This window comes from Schizosaccharomyces pombe (genome assembly GCF_000002945.2).
Source record: "Schizosaccharomyces pombe strain 972h- genome assembly, chromosome: II".
Classification (NCBI taxonomy): Eukaryota; Fungi; Ascomycota; class Schizosaccharomycetes; order Schizosaccharomycetales; family Schizosaccharomycetaceae; genus Schizosaccharomyces; species Schizosaccharomyces pombe.
The window spans coordinates 1402622-1420279 of record NC_003423.3 but is presented as its reverse complement, the minus strand read 5'-3'; the positions used below and the strand labels follow the sequence as shown (position 1 = coordinate 1420279).

At 35.8% G+C, this 17658-nt stretch overlaps 9 protein-coding genes, 10 long non-coding RNA genes and 1 other non-coding gene across 21 annotated transcripts; 9 read left to right on the top strand and 11 right to left on the bottom strand.

Annotated features, from left to right (window-relative positions):
• Positions 1-54: 54 nt before the first annotated feature.
• On the bottom strand, positions 55-1551 carry pas4 (peroxin pas4). The gene is made up of 2 exons (NM_001021488.3): positions 1372-1551; positions 55-1313 (listed from the first exon to the last, which is right to left on the bottom strand). The coding sequence occupies exons 1-2, from the start codon at positions 1406-1408 to the stop codon at positions 430-432; spliced, it is 921 nt and encodes a 306-aa protein (NP_595592.1). The 5' UTR covers positions 1409-1551; the 3' UTR covers positions 55-429.
• aim22 (lipoate-protein ligase A) lies at positions 1464-3725 on the top strand. The gene has a single exon (NM_001021487.3). The coding sequence runs from the start codon at positions 1636-1638 to the stop codon at positions 2725-2727; it is 1092 nt and encodes a 363-aa protein (NP_595591.1). The 5' UTR covers positions 1464-1635; the 3' UTR covers positions 2728-3725.
• SPOM_SPBC17A3.08 (deoxyribonuclease Tat-D) lies at positions 2417-4082 on the bottom strand. Its single transcript, NM_001021486.3, has 5 exons — positions 3984-4082; positions 3736-3929; positions 3362-3560; positions 3019-3296; positions 2417-2955 (listed from the first exon to the last, which is right to left on the bottom strand). The coding sequence occupies exons 1-5, from the start codon at positions 4013-4015 to the stop codon at positions 2720-2722; spliced, it is 939 nt and encodes a 312-aa protein (NP_595590.1). The 5' UTR covers positions 4016-4082; the 3' UTR covers positions 2417-2719.
• On the top strand, positions 3774-4149 carry SPOM_SPNCRNA.5176. Its single transcript, NR_194532.1, has one exon. It is a non-coding gene; the product is annotated as a non-coding RNA (long non-coding RNA).
• pgr1 lies at positions 4124-5840 on the bottom strand (the record flags this gene model as incomplete). 2 transcript variants are annotated; one of them, NM_001021485.2, is made up of 2 exons in its annotated part: positions 4124-5677; positions 5733-5840. In NM_001021485.2, the coding sequence occupies 2 exons, from the start codon at positions 5782-5784 to the stop codon at positions 4335-4337; spliced, it is 1395 nt and encodes a 464-aa protein (NP_595589.1). The 2 variants fall into 2 exon arrangements, with proteins under 2 accessions (NP_595589.1, NP_001417930.1); NM_001431021.1 differs by having other exon boundaries at positions 4335-5677; positions 5733-5784.
• Positions 5490-5764, top strand: SPOM_SPNCRNA.5175. The gene has a single exon (NR_194531.1). It is a non-coding gene; the product is annotated as a non-coding RNA (long non-coding RNA).
• A 98-nt stretch (positions 5841-5938) lies between the features above and the next one.
• Positions 5939-7394, top strand: SPOM_SPNCRNA.5174. Its single transcript, NR_194530.1, has one exon. It is a non-coding gene; the product is annotated as a non-coding RNA (long non-coding RNA).
• On the bottom strand, positions 6233-7415 carry SPOM_SPBC17A3.06 (phosphoprotein phosphatase; the record flags this gene model as incomplete). Its single annotated transcript, NM_001021484.3, has 1 exon — positions 6233-7415. Exon 1 carries the CDS (start codon positions 7223-7225, stop codon positions 6233-6235), a length of 993 nt encoding a protein of 330 aa, NP_595588.1. The 5' UTR covers positions 7226-7415.
• Positions 7416-7499: 84 nt separating this feature from the next.
• Positions 7500-9514, top strand: SPOM_SPBC17A3.05C (J domain-containing protein). The gene is made up of 3 exons (NM_001021483.3): positions 7500-7617; positions 7672-8108; positions 8173-9514. Exons 1-3 carry the CDS (start codon positions 7589-7591, stop codon positions 8916-8918), a joined length of 1212 nt encoding a protein of 403 aa, NP_595587.1. The 5' UTR covers positions 7500-7588; the 3' UTR covers positions 8919-9514.
• SPOM_SPNCRNA.5173 lies at positions 8390-9052 on the bottom strand. The gene has a single exon (NR_194529.1). It is a non-coding gene; the product is annotated as a non-coding RNA (long non-coding RNA).
• On the bottom strand, positions 9054-10187 carry SPOM_SPNCRNA.5172. Its single transcript, NR_194528.1, has one exon. It is a non-coding gene; the product is annotated as a non-coding RNA (long non-coding RNA).
• Positions 9949-10234, top strand: SPOM_SPNCRNA.5171. Its single transcript, NR_194527.1, has one exon. It is a non-coding gene; the product is annotated as a non-coding RNA (long non-coding RNA).
• Positions 10235-10330: 96 nt separating this feature from the next.
• SPOM_SPNCRNA.5170 lies at positions 10331-10750 on the bottom strand. The gene has a single exon (NR_194526.1). It is a non-coding gene; the product is annotated as a non-coding RNA (long non-coding RNA).
• Positions 10397-13363, top strand: rar1 (methionine--tRNA (Met) ligase Rar1; the record flags this gene model as incomplete). Its single annotated transcript, NM_001021482.3, has 3 exons — positions 10397-10514; positions 10581-10659; positions 10721-13363. The coding sequence occupies 3 exons, from the start codon at positions 10397-10399 to the stop codon at positions 12870-12872; spliced, it is 2349 nt and encodes a 782-aa protein (NP_595586.1). The 3' UTR covers positions 12873-13363.
• Positions 13364-13455: 92 nt separating this feature from the next.
• Positions 13456-13895, bottom strand: SPOM_SPRRNA.32. Its single transcript, NR_151418.1, has one exon. It is a non-coding gene; the product is annotated as a 5S ribosomal RNA (ribosomal RNA).
• Positions 13896-14394: 499 nt separating this feature from the next.
• On the bottom strand, positions 14395-15330 carry SPOM_SPNCRNA.5169. Its single transcript, NR_194525.1, has one exon. It is a non-coding gene; the product is annotated as a non-coding RNA (long non-coding RNA).
• Positions 14548-16334, top strand: siw14 (inositol pyrophosphatase Siw14). Its single transcript, NM_001021481.3, has 4 exons — positions 14548-15306; positions 15438-15523; positions 15585-15661; positions 15713-16334. The coding sequence occupies exons 1-4, from the start codon at positions 14814-14816 to the stop codon at positions 15918-15920; spliced, it is 864 nt and encodes a 287-aa protein (NP_595585.2). The 5' UTR covers positions 14548-14813; the 3' UTR covers positions 15921-16334.
• On the bottom strand, positions 15632-16028 carry SPOM_SPNCRNA.5168. Its single transcript, NR_194524.1, has one exon. It is a non-coding gene; the product is annotated as a non-coding RNA (long non-coding RNA).
• On the bottom strand, positions 16095-17082 carry aim19. The gene is made up of 5 exons (NM_001021480.3): positions 16967-17082; positions 16911-16925; positions 16769-16862; positions 16690-16709; positions 16095-16468 (listed from the first exon to the last, which is right to left on the bottom strand). Exons 1-5 carry the CDS (start codon positions 17031-17033, stop codon positions 16305-16307), a joined length of 360 nt encoding a protein of 119 aa, NP_595584.1. The 5' UTR covers positions 17034-17082; the 3' UTR covers positions 16095-16304.
• Positions 17002-17602, top strand: SPOM_SPNCRNA.5167. Its single transcript, NR_194523.1, has one exon. It is a non-coding gene; the product is annotated as a non-coding RNA (long non-coding RNA).
• The last annotated feature ends 56 nt before the right edge of the window (positions 17603-17658 follow it).

Below are 17658 nucleotides of genomic sequence, written 5' to 3'. Positions count from 1 at the left end.
AACACAGTTTTTTAGAAATAACATATAACTAAAGGTCAAAATGATATAAAATAATAATTGCTTCACGCAAGCCAACGAACATAATTGTGTATTTTGACAAGTAGTAGAAGTGGTTGAGTTGTAGCAACTAAAGCAACTATTAACGCTATACCTAGAGCAGCAAAAGTTTAATAGTTGCAAAGTAATGGAATCTCAGAGAGTAATATTATTAAATGAAACTTTTTTAGCGCATCGTAAAATGAAGCTCATGCTTTTGTACTTAGATCACAGACATATGCTGCGGACGCGGTGATATTATAAGTATAAATTTTAAGTAGAACATGTGTAAATAAGAGGATCTGACTAACAATCGTAACAACGGAAGGACTTGTGTTCCACTTCTCATTATTATGCATTTAACAAGTCAGACAAATCGGAACGATTAAGTATCTACCGGAGTAAAATGATTTTTGAGGGAGAAGAAAATGCGCGGCACAAAGGGCATTCAGATTTTTTGGATGTCCAACCATTAATACATGACCAGCAAAAAATATGACCACACTCAGTTGCTGCAGGACAATGAATGAATTCCATACAAAGCGAGCACTTCCTATTGCCCTCAGGGATAAACGGTAATTTATTTTTATCCTCAAGGTCCCGTTCATCAGTAATTGAAGAGATAGTGTGTTGGTCAAAATAGGAATTAGAATGTTGAAGAATTGAAGCAATCAACCGACTACCAAGCAATAGTAATAGGGTTAAAACTTTTTTCTTTTCCTCTGGATTTATTTCATCAAGAGATATATATTTAAGACCTAAAAGCAATTGAGAAACTGTTGCACAGTGCCCTTTCATTGTAAGGCACAAAAAGCGAATAATTGAAACAAGTTTTAAAAGAATTGGTTTAAAGGAATTTAGAATGTAAACTAAATGTTTTTCCTTCGAAATTACGGCTTCAGGTAATAAATTTCGTAGCCCAAAAGGTAATTTAAAGCTAGAAGAATAAGAAGCTTGTTTCAAAAGCTTGTTGACATGTACGCCTACTAAGTCAATGACTAATGAGAATATCAACGAAGTCATCCTTTCTCCAGTAGTAGCAAGAACCAGTCCTTTCGATCGATCCTGCTTAGCTAAAACAATTCGAGCTGCTTCCTCGCCCATTGTAGCATACCGCAAGCAACATGCTCTGTAAAGGAATTTCCCTAAAACATCTACATATGGAATTAAAACCCCCTCAAAATTTGCTTGCATACGAGGACCGCAAGCACGGGCTATACCCTCTATCTGAGATTTAATGAATTGAATGCATGCTTCATCAATCTCCGTACATAGGACTTGCTTCGTTAATATGCAAAAAAAAAAGAATTTAAAGAGATAAATAGAAGCACTTACTTATCTGTAAAGGATCAATGTGTGCTGACAAGTGCATGAGACGATTGTACTAGAAACGCTCTTTTTAACTTCACTCGTAAATGATTTTCAACAGCGCAATCTATTTATTAATTTAGGATTGTACTACAACCCACACTGTTTGCTATTTAGACGGTTTAAAAACAATCTATTTATTGTGTCGAGTGAAAATTACTTGGAGAACGTGCTTGAATACCTTGAAAGTGATTGCGATTATCATAAAAATTCGAATGAATTTTTCAGGAAATGCTAGAAGCTGTTACAAACCCTAAATCATCTCTAGCAACCTTTTCAAAACAATTGAATGGCTTACTACAAGCAAAGGTGGTAGTTTGCAAATCAGTCAATCCATATTTTAATTTAGCACTTGAAAATTATCTTTATGAGAATAGTACGGCTAAGCATTGTCTACTACTTTATACAAATTCTCCTAGTGTTATAATTGGGAGAAACCAAAATCCTTGGGTAGAAGCTAATGTGAAATTGTGTAGAGACAATTTTGTAAACATCATTCGTCGAAAGTCTGGAGGCGGAACTGTTTTCCATGACTTTGGAAATTTAAATTATAGCGTTTTGATGAACAGAGAGGAATTTTCGCATACTGAAAATGCGTCTATTATGATTCAGGCTTTACGAAATCTCGGTGTTCACGCACGGCTAAACCAGCGACATGATATTGTACTTGCTCAAAGCCAGAGGAAAATTAGTGGTTCAGCTTATAAAATCAGTAGAAACAGATGTTATCACCATGGAACGATGTTGTTGAATTCTGACCTCGAAGGTGTTCGCGAATATTTGAGAAGTCCATCAACCGGCATACTTTCCAAAGGTGTTTCAAGTACTCGATCTCCTGTATCGAACACCAAGTTATTGAAAGCTGAATTTATAAAGCAGGTTATTTCTTGCTTTTTGCTTCACAAATCTCATTCTACTACAACCAAACCTTTATCTAAACCACGTGCTTCAAGTAAAAGATTGTACGATATTGAGCCAAAGTCAGTCATCACGCTCGAGCAAAATGATTTATTAGGTGTTCCTTCTATTCTAAAAGCAGTTAATGAGCTACAATCCTGGGAATGGACCTTTGGTCAAACACCGTCCTTTAAGCAACATCTAGAATCGACAGAGCTTTCAGTCAGTATGGATATTTCAGTTGTTCACGGAAGATTAGAAAAAGTTATATTTTCAACTCCCAATGCTACCCTTGAGCACGAACTATCATCCATTCCATGGACTGGTTTATGTTACGAATCAGGATTTGCTAACACTTTTCTAATTAGTGGAATACACAGCAAAGAAGCAATTTCCATTTTGAAATGGATTTCTGACTCTATTTAGATAAAAGATTAATACTGTTTTCCCAAATTTGTTCTGATAATTCTTCTAACGATATATCTTTCAGCGCCGCTACAATCTCTGCGACTATATAAGTGTTACAGGGTTCATTTCTCCCACGAATCATGCATCCCTCCTTAAACCTTTCTTTTTTACATGAATCAAATGGCAATTTTGTTTTCAAAAACTGATGTCCTGCATGAGATGGTCGTACTTCACACCATGGGGCATCTACAAATATTTGTTAATTATTCTGCCTTACAGATGGTTCAAATTTATATAGAAATTTTATACCTGTCTCCAAAAGCATTTTTTCAAGAGGAATTGCTCGAACCACCTCAAGATTTTCTTCCGTTTTTAAGGAACAACCGTTAACTCCAACGTACAAGCCGTGTTCAATACAACGCCTCATCTCATCTATACTCCCTGTAAAAGAATGTACTACTCCTTTTTTGGGTAATTCTGGAAGATACTTTTCTAGGATAGCAAAAAAATCATTCTCAGCATTTCTAGAATGCAGAAAAAGTGGTAACTGGACTCGAACAGCAACTTTTAATTGTTCTTCAAAATACCTAATTCAATTTTTTGTTAGTTTTTAAGTATCATATTGGACCGAACCATATAAAATAATACTTACATCTTTTGAACATCAGCAGGCGCATAATGTAATCTATCATAATCAAGACCAAATTCACCAAAAGCAACTACTTTTCCTGAAGCTTTGCCCTTATTAGCCAATGCTTCTAGTTTTACTAGATAATCTTCAGGACCCTCAGAGTGCCTTAGAAAGCATTGTGCCTGACATGGATGCACGCCCACGGTACTAGTGAAACATTCTGTAATTTATTAGTAGGCTGATAAAAAAATTTGGATTAGGCTCATTTCAACACTTTGAGGAAAAGGACAAGAGTTTACAAAAATGCCACAAGCGAATGAGTTGAGTAGTAAACAGTTTAAGCAATTTTTATACTAGTAAAATAAAATAAGAAATGAATTGTGAGATATACTTACCATAGTTTGTAGCTAAATTCAGGGCTTCTTCAGAGTTTTCGACATTGTCGCCGGTAATCATCATTTTTTCTACTCCCACAGCTTTCGCTCGAGAAATTATGGAATCAAAATCATCAGGATGTTTTAGTTTTTCATGATAAATACCTCGAAAAACAGGATCTGTTGCGTTGTATCCAATGTCATAAAATCGCAAACTGCAGCTCATATCGTAAGTCTACATTATCTTTCTTTATACCGAAACTACTTACCTTTTTACAAATGCTTGCCTAATTGATGCCATAGGTAGAGATCTTTTTTTTTTGTTTTTTTCCTCTAGAGGTTTAAAATGTGAGAGTTGAGCTTAAACTGCATTCATATATACTGCTGGGTTAGACATGTAGGAAATCAAAAAAATATTTAGTTTCTTATCAGTTTTATTGCAGAAGCAAATATAGGTATTTTAGCAATAGAAATAGCTTTATTACAATTACATATAAGTTTTGAACAATTAATTTGCAAATAAATCTGATGTTAAATAAAAGTACTCATAATTTTAATTCTATTTAAGAAACCAGAAGTGAGAAAACCTGTCAAAACAAAGGATAAATAAAAGACAAAATTTAAACTAAAGTAACTAGTTCTTCAGCAGAAGTAGGATGAATGGCAACACAACTATCAAAATCTGATTTTGTTGCACCCATCTTTATGGCTACACCAAAGCCCTGCAAAATTTCAGCAGAAAAATCTCCAACTAAATGTAGGCCAACCACTTTTTGAAGAGGACCGGCACAAACTAACTTGTAAGTAGTGGGGACCTTGTCTTCTTGCTCAACCATTGAGTAATTAAGACCGTTGAATTTAGTGTTGTATACCTTAATTTGACTTTCACCGTACTTGTCGATGGCTTCCTGTTCTGTAAGACCTATAGTTCCAGCTTCAGGATGAGCGAAAACAACAGAGGGAACTTCCTCGTAATCCAAATGAGCATCCTTAATGCCTCCAAAAAGCCTATCAGACAAACGACGACCAGCAGCAATAGCAACGGGGGTCAATTCTAATTTACCACAAACGTCACCTAAGGAAAGGACAGTGGGAACGTTAGTGCGTTGATATGTATCAGCAATAATGATACCATTAGGGAGTGTCTTAACACCTGCCTTTTCTAAACGCAAACCTTGGATTTTAGGGGCACGACCAATTGCCCAAAGTAGGGTATCAACATTAAAGGTAGATCCATCTTGTTGATGAATACACAATTCGCCAGAAGGAAGCTTCTCAACCTTTTTGAATTCTAAAGAGTTCGTATGGACATTGATGCCAATATGTTGGAAATGATCCATAATTCCATCACTGATAATAGGATCGAATTTACGTAAAAATTTGCTTTGGCGAATAAACATATGAGTCTCTGTTCCTAGAGCAGCAAATACACCAGCAAGTTCAACGGCAATATAACCAGCACCAACGATAGCAACGCGCTTAGGTTGGCTTTCAAGCTCAAAGAACCCGTCACTATCTATACCATATTCCGCTCCTGGAATATGCGAAGGCCAAATAGGATGACCACCAACAGCTATAAGGATATATTTTGCGCTGAAAACCTGAGTTCCCGAACCATCATTCATATCGACAGCAACCTCAGTAGGTGATACAAAGCTAGCGTGACCAGAAATATAAGCCACACCATCCTTATTAACATTTCTTTCATAAATTCCATTGAGACGTCCAATGTATGCATCACGTTTACGTTTAATCATTCCCCAGTCAAAACTACCTAACTGACTGTTAGGGAATCCATTTTGCTTTGCTGTTTTCATCTTTGCGACGAGATCAGCAATATTCCACATAATCTTTTTGGGTACACATCCATAATTTACACATGTGCCTCCAAGGCGCCCAGATGCCTCAATTAAAGCAACCTTGGCTCCATGTTTGGCAGCACGACGAGCCGAAGCCAAACCGCCTAATATTCATAAATGTTAACCCATCAAATCCCGAAAGTATCGAATTGTACTTACCACTTCCACCACCAATTACCAGGTAATCAAAGACCTTTGAAATAGGTGCCATTCTAGTTTTAATACTTCGTGTATATAGGTAATGAAGAAGTTGAATACTGTTATAAACCAACGGAAGGTAAGGGTAAGACGTCTTTACCATGAATTCGTTATGATAATATTAGGAAATTTTATGGCAATATTAGTCATCTTCAAAAGTAAGCAATACCTCCATAAAGTGATAATTAGATTAGAAGAATTCCTTAGACTTTGCCATTGAACAGATGGAAATACTTTTCTCAGGCCAATGATAGTATAGAGTTTTTATTAAAAAATAAGTATTCAGAACTGGTTAGTACTTTAATTACAAGATCTCATCGACAACTCTGGAAAAGCAACCAATGTTTTAAGATAAACCATTTTTTTGTAATAAACATAGATGATTTGAAAACCTAGAGCGATCTTCCTAATATACATTAACTTTGAAGCAAGTGGATGATTCACACACGCAGAAAAAAAAATCAACCGAGTTTCCTAACAGCGTCTACACGCGACTGTAAAATACTTAAAGCTGGACAAACCCATTGAAGACAACTGCATTGTAAACCTTGCCATTTATAAGAACCAATTTTAGAATTGCATTTTGGACAATCAAATCGACCTTCCAAATTTCCCAACTCCAATTCTGGCTGCATCCAGCGAATAGGTTCCAAAAAGTAATGAGTACATCTTGTATGAGAATAATTATTTTCATCTTTCGGTTCATGCGATACCAGATAATCAGAGCTGGCAAGGACAAACCGACATTTTTTACAGCGAAGCTCTAATTGTCCTGCACGGGCACGGACAGTCTCAGCGTAAGCGACTTCAGATGGTACCCTAGTATTCAACACCGCGAAATCACCATATCTTCTGAACAGCCATTGGCGGTATGGGCGCAAACTTCGATCAAGTTGGTAATTACACTCAAAGTATACGCGAAGTTGACGAAGAAAATTAGCATTAGGAGATATTCCAGAGCGCCTTTCATTAATATGGGAGAGTGCTTCCTCAGTATTCCAATTGTTTTCCTTCATCAAGTATGCAGCCACTAAGGTTACGGACCTTGATATGCCCGCAAAGCAGTGAACCAAAACTTTGGCATTTTTAGATAGTGCAAAAGCGATGAATTTATTTGACTTTTCGAAGTATTGCAGAATATTTTGAGAACTAGAGTCTTCAATTTGCAACCAAAGGTGTTGTTGTTCAGGAACCGACAAATTGGGATTAATACTCATAGCGCTTAATGTATAATCGATCCCTTTGTCTGAAGTAGACACTAGCTCTGACGCCGTTTTCCAACTACTAATATACAAATTTTTTGATATTTCCGACAAGTCATTGAGGCTGTCAGGATAATGCACCTCGTCTATAGCTTTCTGTACATCGTTGCTAGACTGTAAAAACCCTTCTGCTTCTTGAACGGATGAGTGAATTTCATCAAACTGAGGTTGCCATGCACTTTTGTTGCTCATTCTATTATTAAGTTTCTGATTTACCACTTTGAAACCGAAAGAAACATAAAAACATGAAAAACACTTAACTTTTCCAATTACTCTAATTATTTCGCTTGGCAAACAACCAAAACCAAAAAATGCTCTTTTTGAATTATTTTAAATATATCAATTAGTTTTCCCTTTTATTCCTGTTTTTGGTGTTTGGATTGATTCAAAAGTGCATGTTACTTAAGCCACTTGACCTTCGATATGTTACTTGGTTTAAAGGGTTTCTGGTAGCATCGATCCATCCAAGTACAAAGTTGGCAGAGATTGAAGGCACTTGAAACTTTGGTTCTCTCATCAAACTTGGACTTAATTTCCTTCTTTCATATCACCAAAATGGAATCTAGTAGAGAAGAAGCCCTTAGGTACGAATAATGAGGATTGCGTGAGATTTTATTACTAACACATGTTACGTGTAGATGCATTGGACTTGCAAGAAAGTATTTAAATGCCGGAGAATATGATAAGGCTTTAAAATTTGCTAATAAATCTTTGCGAATTCATGCTACCACTGAGGGCGAAGATTTTGTGAAACAAATAGAAAAGCAAAAGCTTACAGGTTCTCCAAATCCTCAGGCAACTCCTAAGCAAGAAAACAAGAGTAACTTTTTTTCTGAAAAACAGTCGGTGCGGGAAAATGGGAATAGCTCTGCTGGTGAAAAGAAACAGAAGTGGACAAGCGAACAACATTTGTTGGTCCAGAAAATCATAAAGTACAAAAATCACCAGTACTATGAAATATTGGATTTAAAGAAAACCTGCACTGATACAGAAATCAAAAAGTCTTATAAAAAATTAGCATTACAGCTCCATCCAGACAAAAATCACGCACCTAGTGCTGACGAAGCATTTAAAAGTACGTCTTCATTTTTTAGCTAATAATTTTTAAGGTTTTTTTTTGTATCCTAACTTTTTTATAGTGGTTTCAAAAGCCTTTCAGGTTTTATCAGACCCTAATCTACGAGCACACTACGACCGTACAGGAATGGATCCTGAATCTCGCGCCTCTGCTGCGAGCAGCTCTTTTAGTAGTAACGCAGGAGGCCATCCTGGATTTTCTGCTTATCCTCAAGCGAATATGTCTCCCGAAGATTTGTTCAATTCTTTCTTTGGTGACCAGTTCTTTTCAGGTCCAGGAACATTTTTCTTCGGTGGTGGACCTGGCATTCGAGTTCATCAGTTTGGCGGCCGTCCAAGGAATTTTGCACGTCGTCAGCAGGCCCAGGACATGCCCCCAAAGAGCATATTTTATCAGTTGCTACCTTTGATAGTGGTAATCCTTTTTGCCTTTTTGTCCAACTTTAGTTGGTCAGATAGTACGTCGGTTAATACGCGCTATTCATTTCAACAAAACTATAAATACACTGTTCCTCGTACTACTGCCAAGCATAACATTCCATACTATATGAGCCAAAAGGATTTGGATAAGCTAAGTTCAAGAGATATAAGAAGACTCAACGAAAAAGTCGAGCATACGTATACTCAAAACGTCCATAATGCTTGTTTGCGCGAGCAACAAATTAAAGAAGACGAAATTCGAAGAGCTCAAGGATGGTTCTTTCCTGATAAAGAGGCACTGAAGAAGGCTAAAGAATTGCGTTTACCTAATTGCGAAGAATTAAACCGCCTTGGCTATCGAACTTATTCAAACAGTTATTATTTTTAAGCAATAGTCTTTGAGACATACTTCCTTGTCCTTTGTTTTGTTTCATTTTCTTTAATTCACATCTATACCTATTCTCGTGTTGTTTACTTTCATAAAAATTTTAATTGGGTTTTTGGAACAAAACTAATATTCTTTACGCGTATCTTAAAGCCTGCCTCTTCGGTTTTTAGGTAACTTTAGGCTGTTTATCTTTAATGAAATCGGCATGCGTTATTCCTAAAAGTTGCCTTTAAAACATGAACAAATTAGAACTTGTGTTTATGTTGTGGTTTTTTTATTGTTATTGAACATTCAGTGCTGCGTCAGTTTATAACTTTATCTGTTGTGTAGGCGTTGTTTAATCAGTCGTGAGTCTAGTGAAATCTTGCAACAGCATTATTTCCTTAAGAGGTGAGGCTTTTTTGAATCAAATCCAAATTTTGTTCCCGAAGATTGAGTTAATTAAATCAACTTTTTGCATTTAATAACTGCTTTCTGTATCGCTATATTAAGAAGCTTTGCGTCCTTTGTATCATATTAATATAATTCGTGAATTTACTTGCATTTCCTCCAAACAACAAATCCTTTAAAATAGAAGGAATATTAAACTGCTAGAGACATTGGCAAACCAAATTTTATATAGCTGCAAAGACGCGAGTAATTTAACCAGAGTTCTGAAGCGTGATTTCGTATCTCAAAAAAGAGGGTAAGCTGGTAATCATCACACATTCTATATACAAACATTTTAAACTCGTTTTCGCTTTCCTGAAAAGACAGGTTCCTGCTGAATGTTTAAATATGCTTGCGTCTACTAGCAGTTTATGAAGTACGAGTAATTGCTTGGTTGTAAAGAAGCAAGGCGCATGTTTGAGTGTATATCCTATAATATTTAAAAACGACATGTAGAGGTAGATACCCACAAGTGACACTCGTTGTCAATAATAATTACTTTCCTGCTTTCTTCTTCCTTCTAAAATCTCTCTCATAATGGTTTTTATTTTGCAGTCAAAAATTTTGCGAATCATTATATTAATTATACATTTTGTATTCAATTACCACGGCTAGTTTTACTAACAATCTCATAATATAATAATCTTAGGATATTGTGGTAAAACGTTATGATACTCTTATACAGAAGTATCGTTCTTATTTTACTCGTTACTAAAGCAGCTCATAATTGAATTCGGGAACGCTTCTCGTTAACAAGCATAATATTGTTTTTCTGACAATAGACGACAATGAATCTTTATCATAATACATACATATTCTCAGATAAAAGAGCATGTATTCGGCACCGTGCTTAACGTAAGTTAACATAACGCAAAAAAATCTTTGGCACATTAAGTTAATTTACGCATTACTTAATTGCTATCACCAACTTCTCTACTAGTATACTTTATAGTCTTATAGCGGATTTTGACGAGCTGTTCTATCTTTTATATCTTTTGTGCTTGTCTCAAAACGACCCACTTGAAGCCAAAGTACATCTGCCAAAAATAATGGCAACCTATAAAGTTCAAATCCCAGCGTCTTTCAAGACGTCTTATAGTTTTGCTGAGTCATTAAAAGTTTCTATTGCCATTTCTGCTTTCTCTGTCAAGGTACCTTGTGAGGGAGGTATGTATAAAAGAAATAAACAATTGTAGAAATAATGAGTTGTTTCGAGCCGCTAACGCTTCACAGCTGCAAACTGCAATTCTGTACGTTTAGTAAATTCAAAGGAACCTGAAAAATATGTTTCGGATGCAAATGCGATAGTCAGGTAAGTTGTTTTGTTTGCTTAGTTAATGCATGTAGCAATTTACTGACGAATTGATATACAGTTTTTTGTATTGGAAACAGGAAGAAGATTTGTTCAATTCCTTTATTTCTTCTAAACTTAGTATTTTGGATTGGGAAGCCCTTCAGTTTACCCCTAAGGCGTATACTGCAAAGACAAAGGAAGACTTTGCTTATTTGCTTTCTCAGTTAGAAACAATTTTCAAAGAAAATGAAATATTGAATGAATTTACTCCTGTAGAAGTAGCGCTTGCTTCCGATATCTATTTTTGTGTTCTGAATGGTGCTCCCGTCCGTGAATATCCACTCCTTAGCGCTTGGTATCTTAAAATCGAAAAGCAAAAACCCTTTGTTCAGGCCTTAAAGTTGACTTTTGAAAAAACATTGGGGCAACCTGCCGTAACATCAACGGAAAAAATTCCTGTGTCTGAAACTACTCGCAATGTCAATTCCCAACACTTAATGCGTGAGCGAGTTCCTGGTGAGAAGATTCTTCCCAAGTCTAATGAAAGGAATATTTTGATTACTTCTGCCTTACCATATGTCAACAACGTACCTCATTTGGGAAACATTGTTGGTAGTACTCTTAGCGCCGACGTTTTTGCCCGTTATCATCGCGCTCGTAACCACAATACTCTTTATATTTGCGGTACTGATGAGTATGGTACAGCCACTGAAACCAAAGCGTTAGAGGAAGGCGTGTCTCCTAAAGAGCTTTGTGATAAGTATCACGCATTACATAAGGAGGTTTACGACTGGTTTGAGATTGACTTTGATCACTTTGGTCGTACTACTACTCCCAAACAAACTGGAATTGCTCAACATATTTTCACAAAGCTGTACAACAATGATTACATGGCTATAGATACCATGACTCAGCTGTACTGCGAGGTCCATCAAGGATACCTTGCCGACAGATATGTCGAGGGAACTTGTCCCAAATGTGGCTATGATGATGCCAGAGGTGATCAATGTGATGGTTGCGGTGGACTTTTGAACGCTTTTGAGCTTATTGATCCTAAGTGCAAACTGGATCGTGCAACACCCGTTAAACGTGAGACTAAGCACGTTTTCTTATCGTTGGATAAACTTCAACCTGCCGTTGAGTCATGGGCTATGCAGTCGGCTGTTGAAGGGAAATGGTCCAACAACGGTCGCTCCATCACTGAGTCATGGTTAAAGGAAGGATTGCGTCCACGTTGTATTACTAGAGATCTGAAATGGGGTACTCCTGTTCCTTTGGAGGAATTTAAAGGAAAGGTATTGTATGTTTGGTTTGATGCAACAATTGGATATATTAGTATTACCGCCAATTATACAGACGAATGGGAGAAGTGGTGGAGAAACCCTGAGCAAGTCAAACTTTATCAGTTTATGGGTAAAGATAATGTTCCATTCCATACTGTTATTTTCCCTTCCTCTCTTTTGGGTACTGGCGAGAAATGGACCATGTTGCATCATATCAATACTACTGATTATTTGAATTATGAGACTGGTAAATTTTCGAAGTCAAGAGGGGTTGGTGTGTTCGGTAATACCGCTCAAGACATTGGTCTTTCTCCTTCTGTTTGGCGCTATTATCTTTTGTCATCTCGCCCTGAAACCTCGGATACAATGTTTACATGGAAGGAATTTATTACTAGGCATAACTCCGAGCTTTTAGCTAATCTCGGTAACTTTGTGAATCGTACACTTAAATTCACTACCGCCAAATACAATGGTCTCGTCCCTCATTATCTAACTGATCCTTCCGTTGGTGCTGGCAAGCTCAAGGCCGATTTCGTTAAAGACGTTAACGCTCTTTTAGCCAAGTACAATGCCGCACTTGAGGCCTCTAAGTTACGTGAAGGCTTACGTCTTGCCATGGAAATATCAGCTCGTGGTAACCAATACTTACAAGACAATCGTATCGACAACAAGTGCTATCTCTATGAGCGCCAAAAGTGTGCTGATGCAATTGGTTATGCCTTGAACTTGATTTATCTTCTTGCTGCCATTTTCTATCCTTATATGCCTAGTACCAGTACCAGCATTTACAAGCAACTGAATGCTCCTGCAGCTGCTATTCCCGATACTTGGGAGCTTTGCTTACTTCCTGGACATAGAATTGGCGAGCCTGAGTACTTATTTACCCGCATTGATGAGTCCATGGAAGAAGAATGGCGCAGCAAATATGGTGGTAATGGATCAAACTAATTTAACCAATGTGAAAATAGTGGTTCTATTTCCATCAATGAAAATCTGCTACACCGTTTTTTTTTCTTTTTTTAAAAGTTATTCTTGTTGGGGTACATGGAAAAAGGGTGTTTTATTGGACCTACAAATAATTACCACTGTCGCGAGCAACATTTTTCCAATGTATATTAAAGTGTAGAAGACTTCTTTTGTAGGGGTTAGATTATTAGATTCGTTTTTTGGTACTACTATAACTGTTCACCACGGTGCTGTTTATAGTAAATAAAATGATGGGTGAGCGCACACAATAATTAATTTCATATTGGAGAGTATGAGAAAGCTTCACTACGGCTTTAATTTTAATTACTGAGTCGATCGAGGTTGGCCAAATTATACATAATTGAGAAAACAGCCAATTTAAAAAGATTACTTTGTATTTTTGAGTTTATAAGGAGATTTTAAGGCAATATTAGTTAGCATCAATTATAGCAAAATTATTATGGTCAATGAGAAACGTGTTTGTAGGCATTCTTCTATAAAAAAAAGAAGTAGGTACTATCTTTTTACAGAAGAATTAACTCAAATTTAAAAACCATATGTAATTGACATTCCGGTGTTTAATATACCATGCCGTGTCTGTTGAAACATTTTAGAAACGTTTGCTTTCATTGTGTTCACTAACATGTGTAAGTAATGTAAAAAAAATGAATACAGTAATGAAAGGAAGCCTACAGCACCCCGGATTCCCATGTTGTCTCCAACCATAGTACTAACGAGGCCCTCAGACGCTTAACTGCAGTGATCGGACGGGAACTGGTGTTTTCGCCTAGGTATGGCCGTAGACATTTGCTGTATAAGTTAAAATAATTTATAGTGCTAATTATAGACAGAAGAATACTCATACTCTTTGTATAATGTTGCGAAGAATTTGCGAATCCAAATGTATTATCACTCATGAATGTAATTTGTATTGTATATTAATAGTATTTTACATGAATATTTCGATTATGTTTTAATTCGATGAGCTGCTCGGCATCACTGGTATCCTAACATTGCAGAGTTGAAACATCAAATTATTCAACTCGTTAACAATGCGGTTGCTTCCAACTTTTATTCAACTTCTAATACTTGTTTCTGTATCAGTATTTAATTCTATCCAATTTTTTTTCATAATTCCTTTTTTTTTACTGGTTTGTTTACTCAATTTTTCACACTCACATATGAACGATTATGTACTAATATAGTATCTTTCATATCAAAATATAATATTAAAGAGGTACCGTTTTTTCCTTAACAGATTGCCTCAGAATCCTATCATTGGCTTCATATAGTGCATTTTACTGAAGTCGCGGAAATTATATCGATTTATTTTGTATTGAAAAAGAATTGTTTGTTTGCACTCGATTGTAGCTTTTATAGTGTTTTTTTTTATTATGGATTGAATAATTCTTCCTATTTAGCATCTATGACTTACTGATTAGACTTACAGTGCCAGATGTTTGGTTGAAAAAAGACATATGGAATAGTAGTTTTTAATAGGATTCTCGCGCAAATAAAAGAAGGTGAAAATGCATTTTATAAGAGTATTCAGTGAAAGATTTCTGGCTTCTGTGTACCGTCCCTCTCTTCTCTAGCTTACATAAATATGCCGTAAATTTCCGTATACTTGTGCATCTTCATCGGCTCCGGTTAATTTGCTAAATACCTTACCTCACCAAGAATCTACAATATCCTCAGAAAAGTAATACATTTGGCAAAATTTGCCAAATCAGTATTTTTGTATAGTACTTTATTTCCAATTTACTGTTCAGGTCTTAACGCTTGTCGTCCTGGTACCGCTATCGTTTAGAAGTTTCTTAAGTAGTCAAATTGAGGTTGTGGCACCATCAATCGTTCATAATTAGAGAAACATTTTAAGTGGTTTCTTTATTTTTCGAATGTGCTTGGGAGGGTAGTTGATTGATGGCCATTGTTTTTCCATTCCAACTTGAAAAGAAGTTGATATCAATTACTTCGGATAGGGACCAAATTTCTATGTCTATACCCGAGGTGTCGAGTCATGACAGTTGTTTAAACGATTGTCATTCTGTGAATTCGGAAGAACAGGCAAAACCAGTTTGTTGCTTAGAGTTGAATGCCCATAAAGATGGTATCAAGGTAGTTGACACTTCCAACGATGCCTCGACATTCTCCAATTCACCGCTTGTACCAGATAATTTTGGGGTCGTTTATCCTGGAATTATTTATCGTTCTGCATGTCCACGTGCTTCTAATTTCAATTTCCTGGAATCCTTACACATCCGTACCATTATATCATTAAGACAAGAAGAGTATTCCGAAGAGGATCTCCACTACTTCACTAAACATCACATTAATTATTATCATATTGCCATGCCTGGAAGCAAACATCGGAAAAACGATTGCATTTCCTCTTCCTCAAATCCCGACATTTCAGGTAAGCTTTCCACCATCTTAACTTGTTGCACACTTTGTTTAAAAATTAAAAAGATATTTTAATTATTCTTCATTCCTTGTTTCAAGTTTTTTTTTAATTACTTTACTTTGATTAGCTAACCCGCTTGCTAGACGTTGACGATCTTGTACGAAAAACTTTACAACTTCTTTTAAATAAAGAAAATTGGCCTGTTTTGCTCCATTGCAGTCGTGGAAAGGTAGGTTATTCTTTTCTTTAGATTATTTTCTTAATTATTGCTTTGCTAACGATTCATTAAGCATCGCACAGGTATTGTAATTGGTTGTCTAAGAGCATTGATGAATTGGCCAGTCGGAAATCGTTTACAGGAATATATGTAAGTTTTCATTTATTTCATTGTTTTCGTATCAATTGTTAACCTATAAAGATCCTTTTCACATCCCAAAGAACGTGAAGTTGACGAAGAATATATTCAGAACTTTTCATCAGATCCATCTCTAAAGTCTTCTCTCAATGATTTGAAACGGTATATTAGTGATTCATCTTCAGAATTAGCTGATGTCGTTTTGTCCAGTGAGTCTCCGACAGTGCAAGCTGCTACTGTGAATGAAACTTGTCGTTCTCCCGGTTCGTAATTGAATGCCTTATAGAGTATTCCTGTTTTTCAACTTTTTCTATTTGTGTTTATCACTTGGCTGTTCCATATATATATGTCTTTCGCTATTTTGTTCTTTTTCCTAGTTATAGCTTAAATGCTTAATAGCTACCAGATGGTACATAATTAGGATTTACCTCCTACATAACATTTTCTTTTATAATTTTTAATTCTTTCATAAACTTGTTTGCTTATATATATGTACTATTTACTATCCGAGGAATTTTTACAGAATTTCATAGGAGTAAGTAACTGTACATTTGAAGAAAATACGGTGGTGTTTCCACCACGTTTTCTTCGTCTTCTTTTTTGGAATAATGGTTTTGAGGTTCAACGTTGTATATATCGTATAATATATCACTTTTTAATATTCATTCATGAAGGTTTTCCCGTAACCGACTGCGTTGGCAGTTGCGAATGTAGTTAGAGCAATTGGGTATAGTCGAAAAGATTTGATTGATTTGGTAGCATTAATCATTAGATAGGCAATTGACCAAGCTGTACAAATTCCTGAACCGTTGGTTAAGTCTATATTCGTAAGGTCAATAAATTGCGAAAAGCAAATGAAAAACAATCCTAATAGTTGCAAAGACTTGAAACTTTTTAAAACGAAATTGAACACATTCATAAAAGCTGCTTAATGATCGTGAGGAGTAATATTTGAAATCAAACGTCTATCCTTAAATTCCTATGTATTTTACCAAGGCAACATATAATGAATTGGAATACTAGTCACCAAAATCACTTACCACCACTAGCAATTGCAAGACTGAAAAAGTAATTAGTAAAATAGAACAGTACAAAAGAAATAAGTATATTTGTAAATACCCTCCTATAGCATTGAATCCACCACACAAAAGACAACCAGGAACGAAAGGACCGCCATAGGGTCGTTTAAATGCTCTAGGTACAGAAGCAATTACTGTTTTATAGAAATTAGCTAAATACTGAATTAATTAATTTCGCATACAAGCACCACCAAAGGCTAAATTTAGTTAGTTCACGTTGTGAAGTTGATTCACATACCATAAGCAGGGATATAGCTTTGATATATCCTTTGGAAGTATGATTTTCTGAGTTCTTTATTTTCCATTATGAGTTCTTACAAGGAAGATTAAGTTTACAAGAGACAAAGGTGAGATGGGAGAGACTGAGTTGCACTTGCGTAATGTCTTAGACGATGAGAAATAAACCTGGGCAGCAGTAATTTGTATCTTTTGCTTTTTATTTTAAATAACATAATATTTTCTATAAATTTATGTCTAAAAATCTATCAACTTAAATTGCATTGATTTGTGGCTTTTTCATTTGTAACAGGAACACTTGCTAGGATTGGAGGAATGTACTTATGGTATATTTCACGTTCACAATAAATATATTAATGATAATAGGTCTTTATCTTTAACGGATCATACTTCTGGTTCAATATTGCAAGGATGGACTTGCATGTTATGAACGTATTAAGTTAGATATCTCGAGTCAACTATCCAGTCAGATTTATACCGAAAATCAATAAATGTGCAGACATTGACATTAAATTAGAAAATCATCCTTTAAACAAAAGCAAACTAGGAAATTTGATTTGAAGGCTACGACTTGTTACGCTAACGACTTTTCATATTTCCGAAGGCCACTGATTCGAAAGCTAAAGTGTAGCTGAAGTAAAATCACAAGGCTGTATAAAAATCTTTAATTACCTTGAATTTACCTGATGAAGC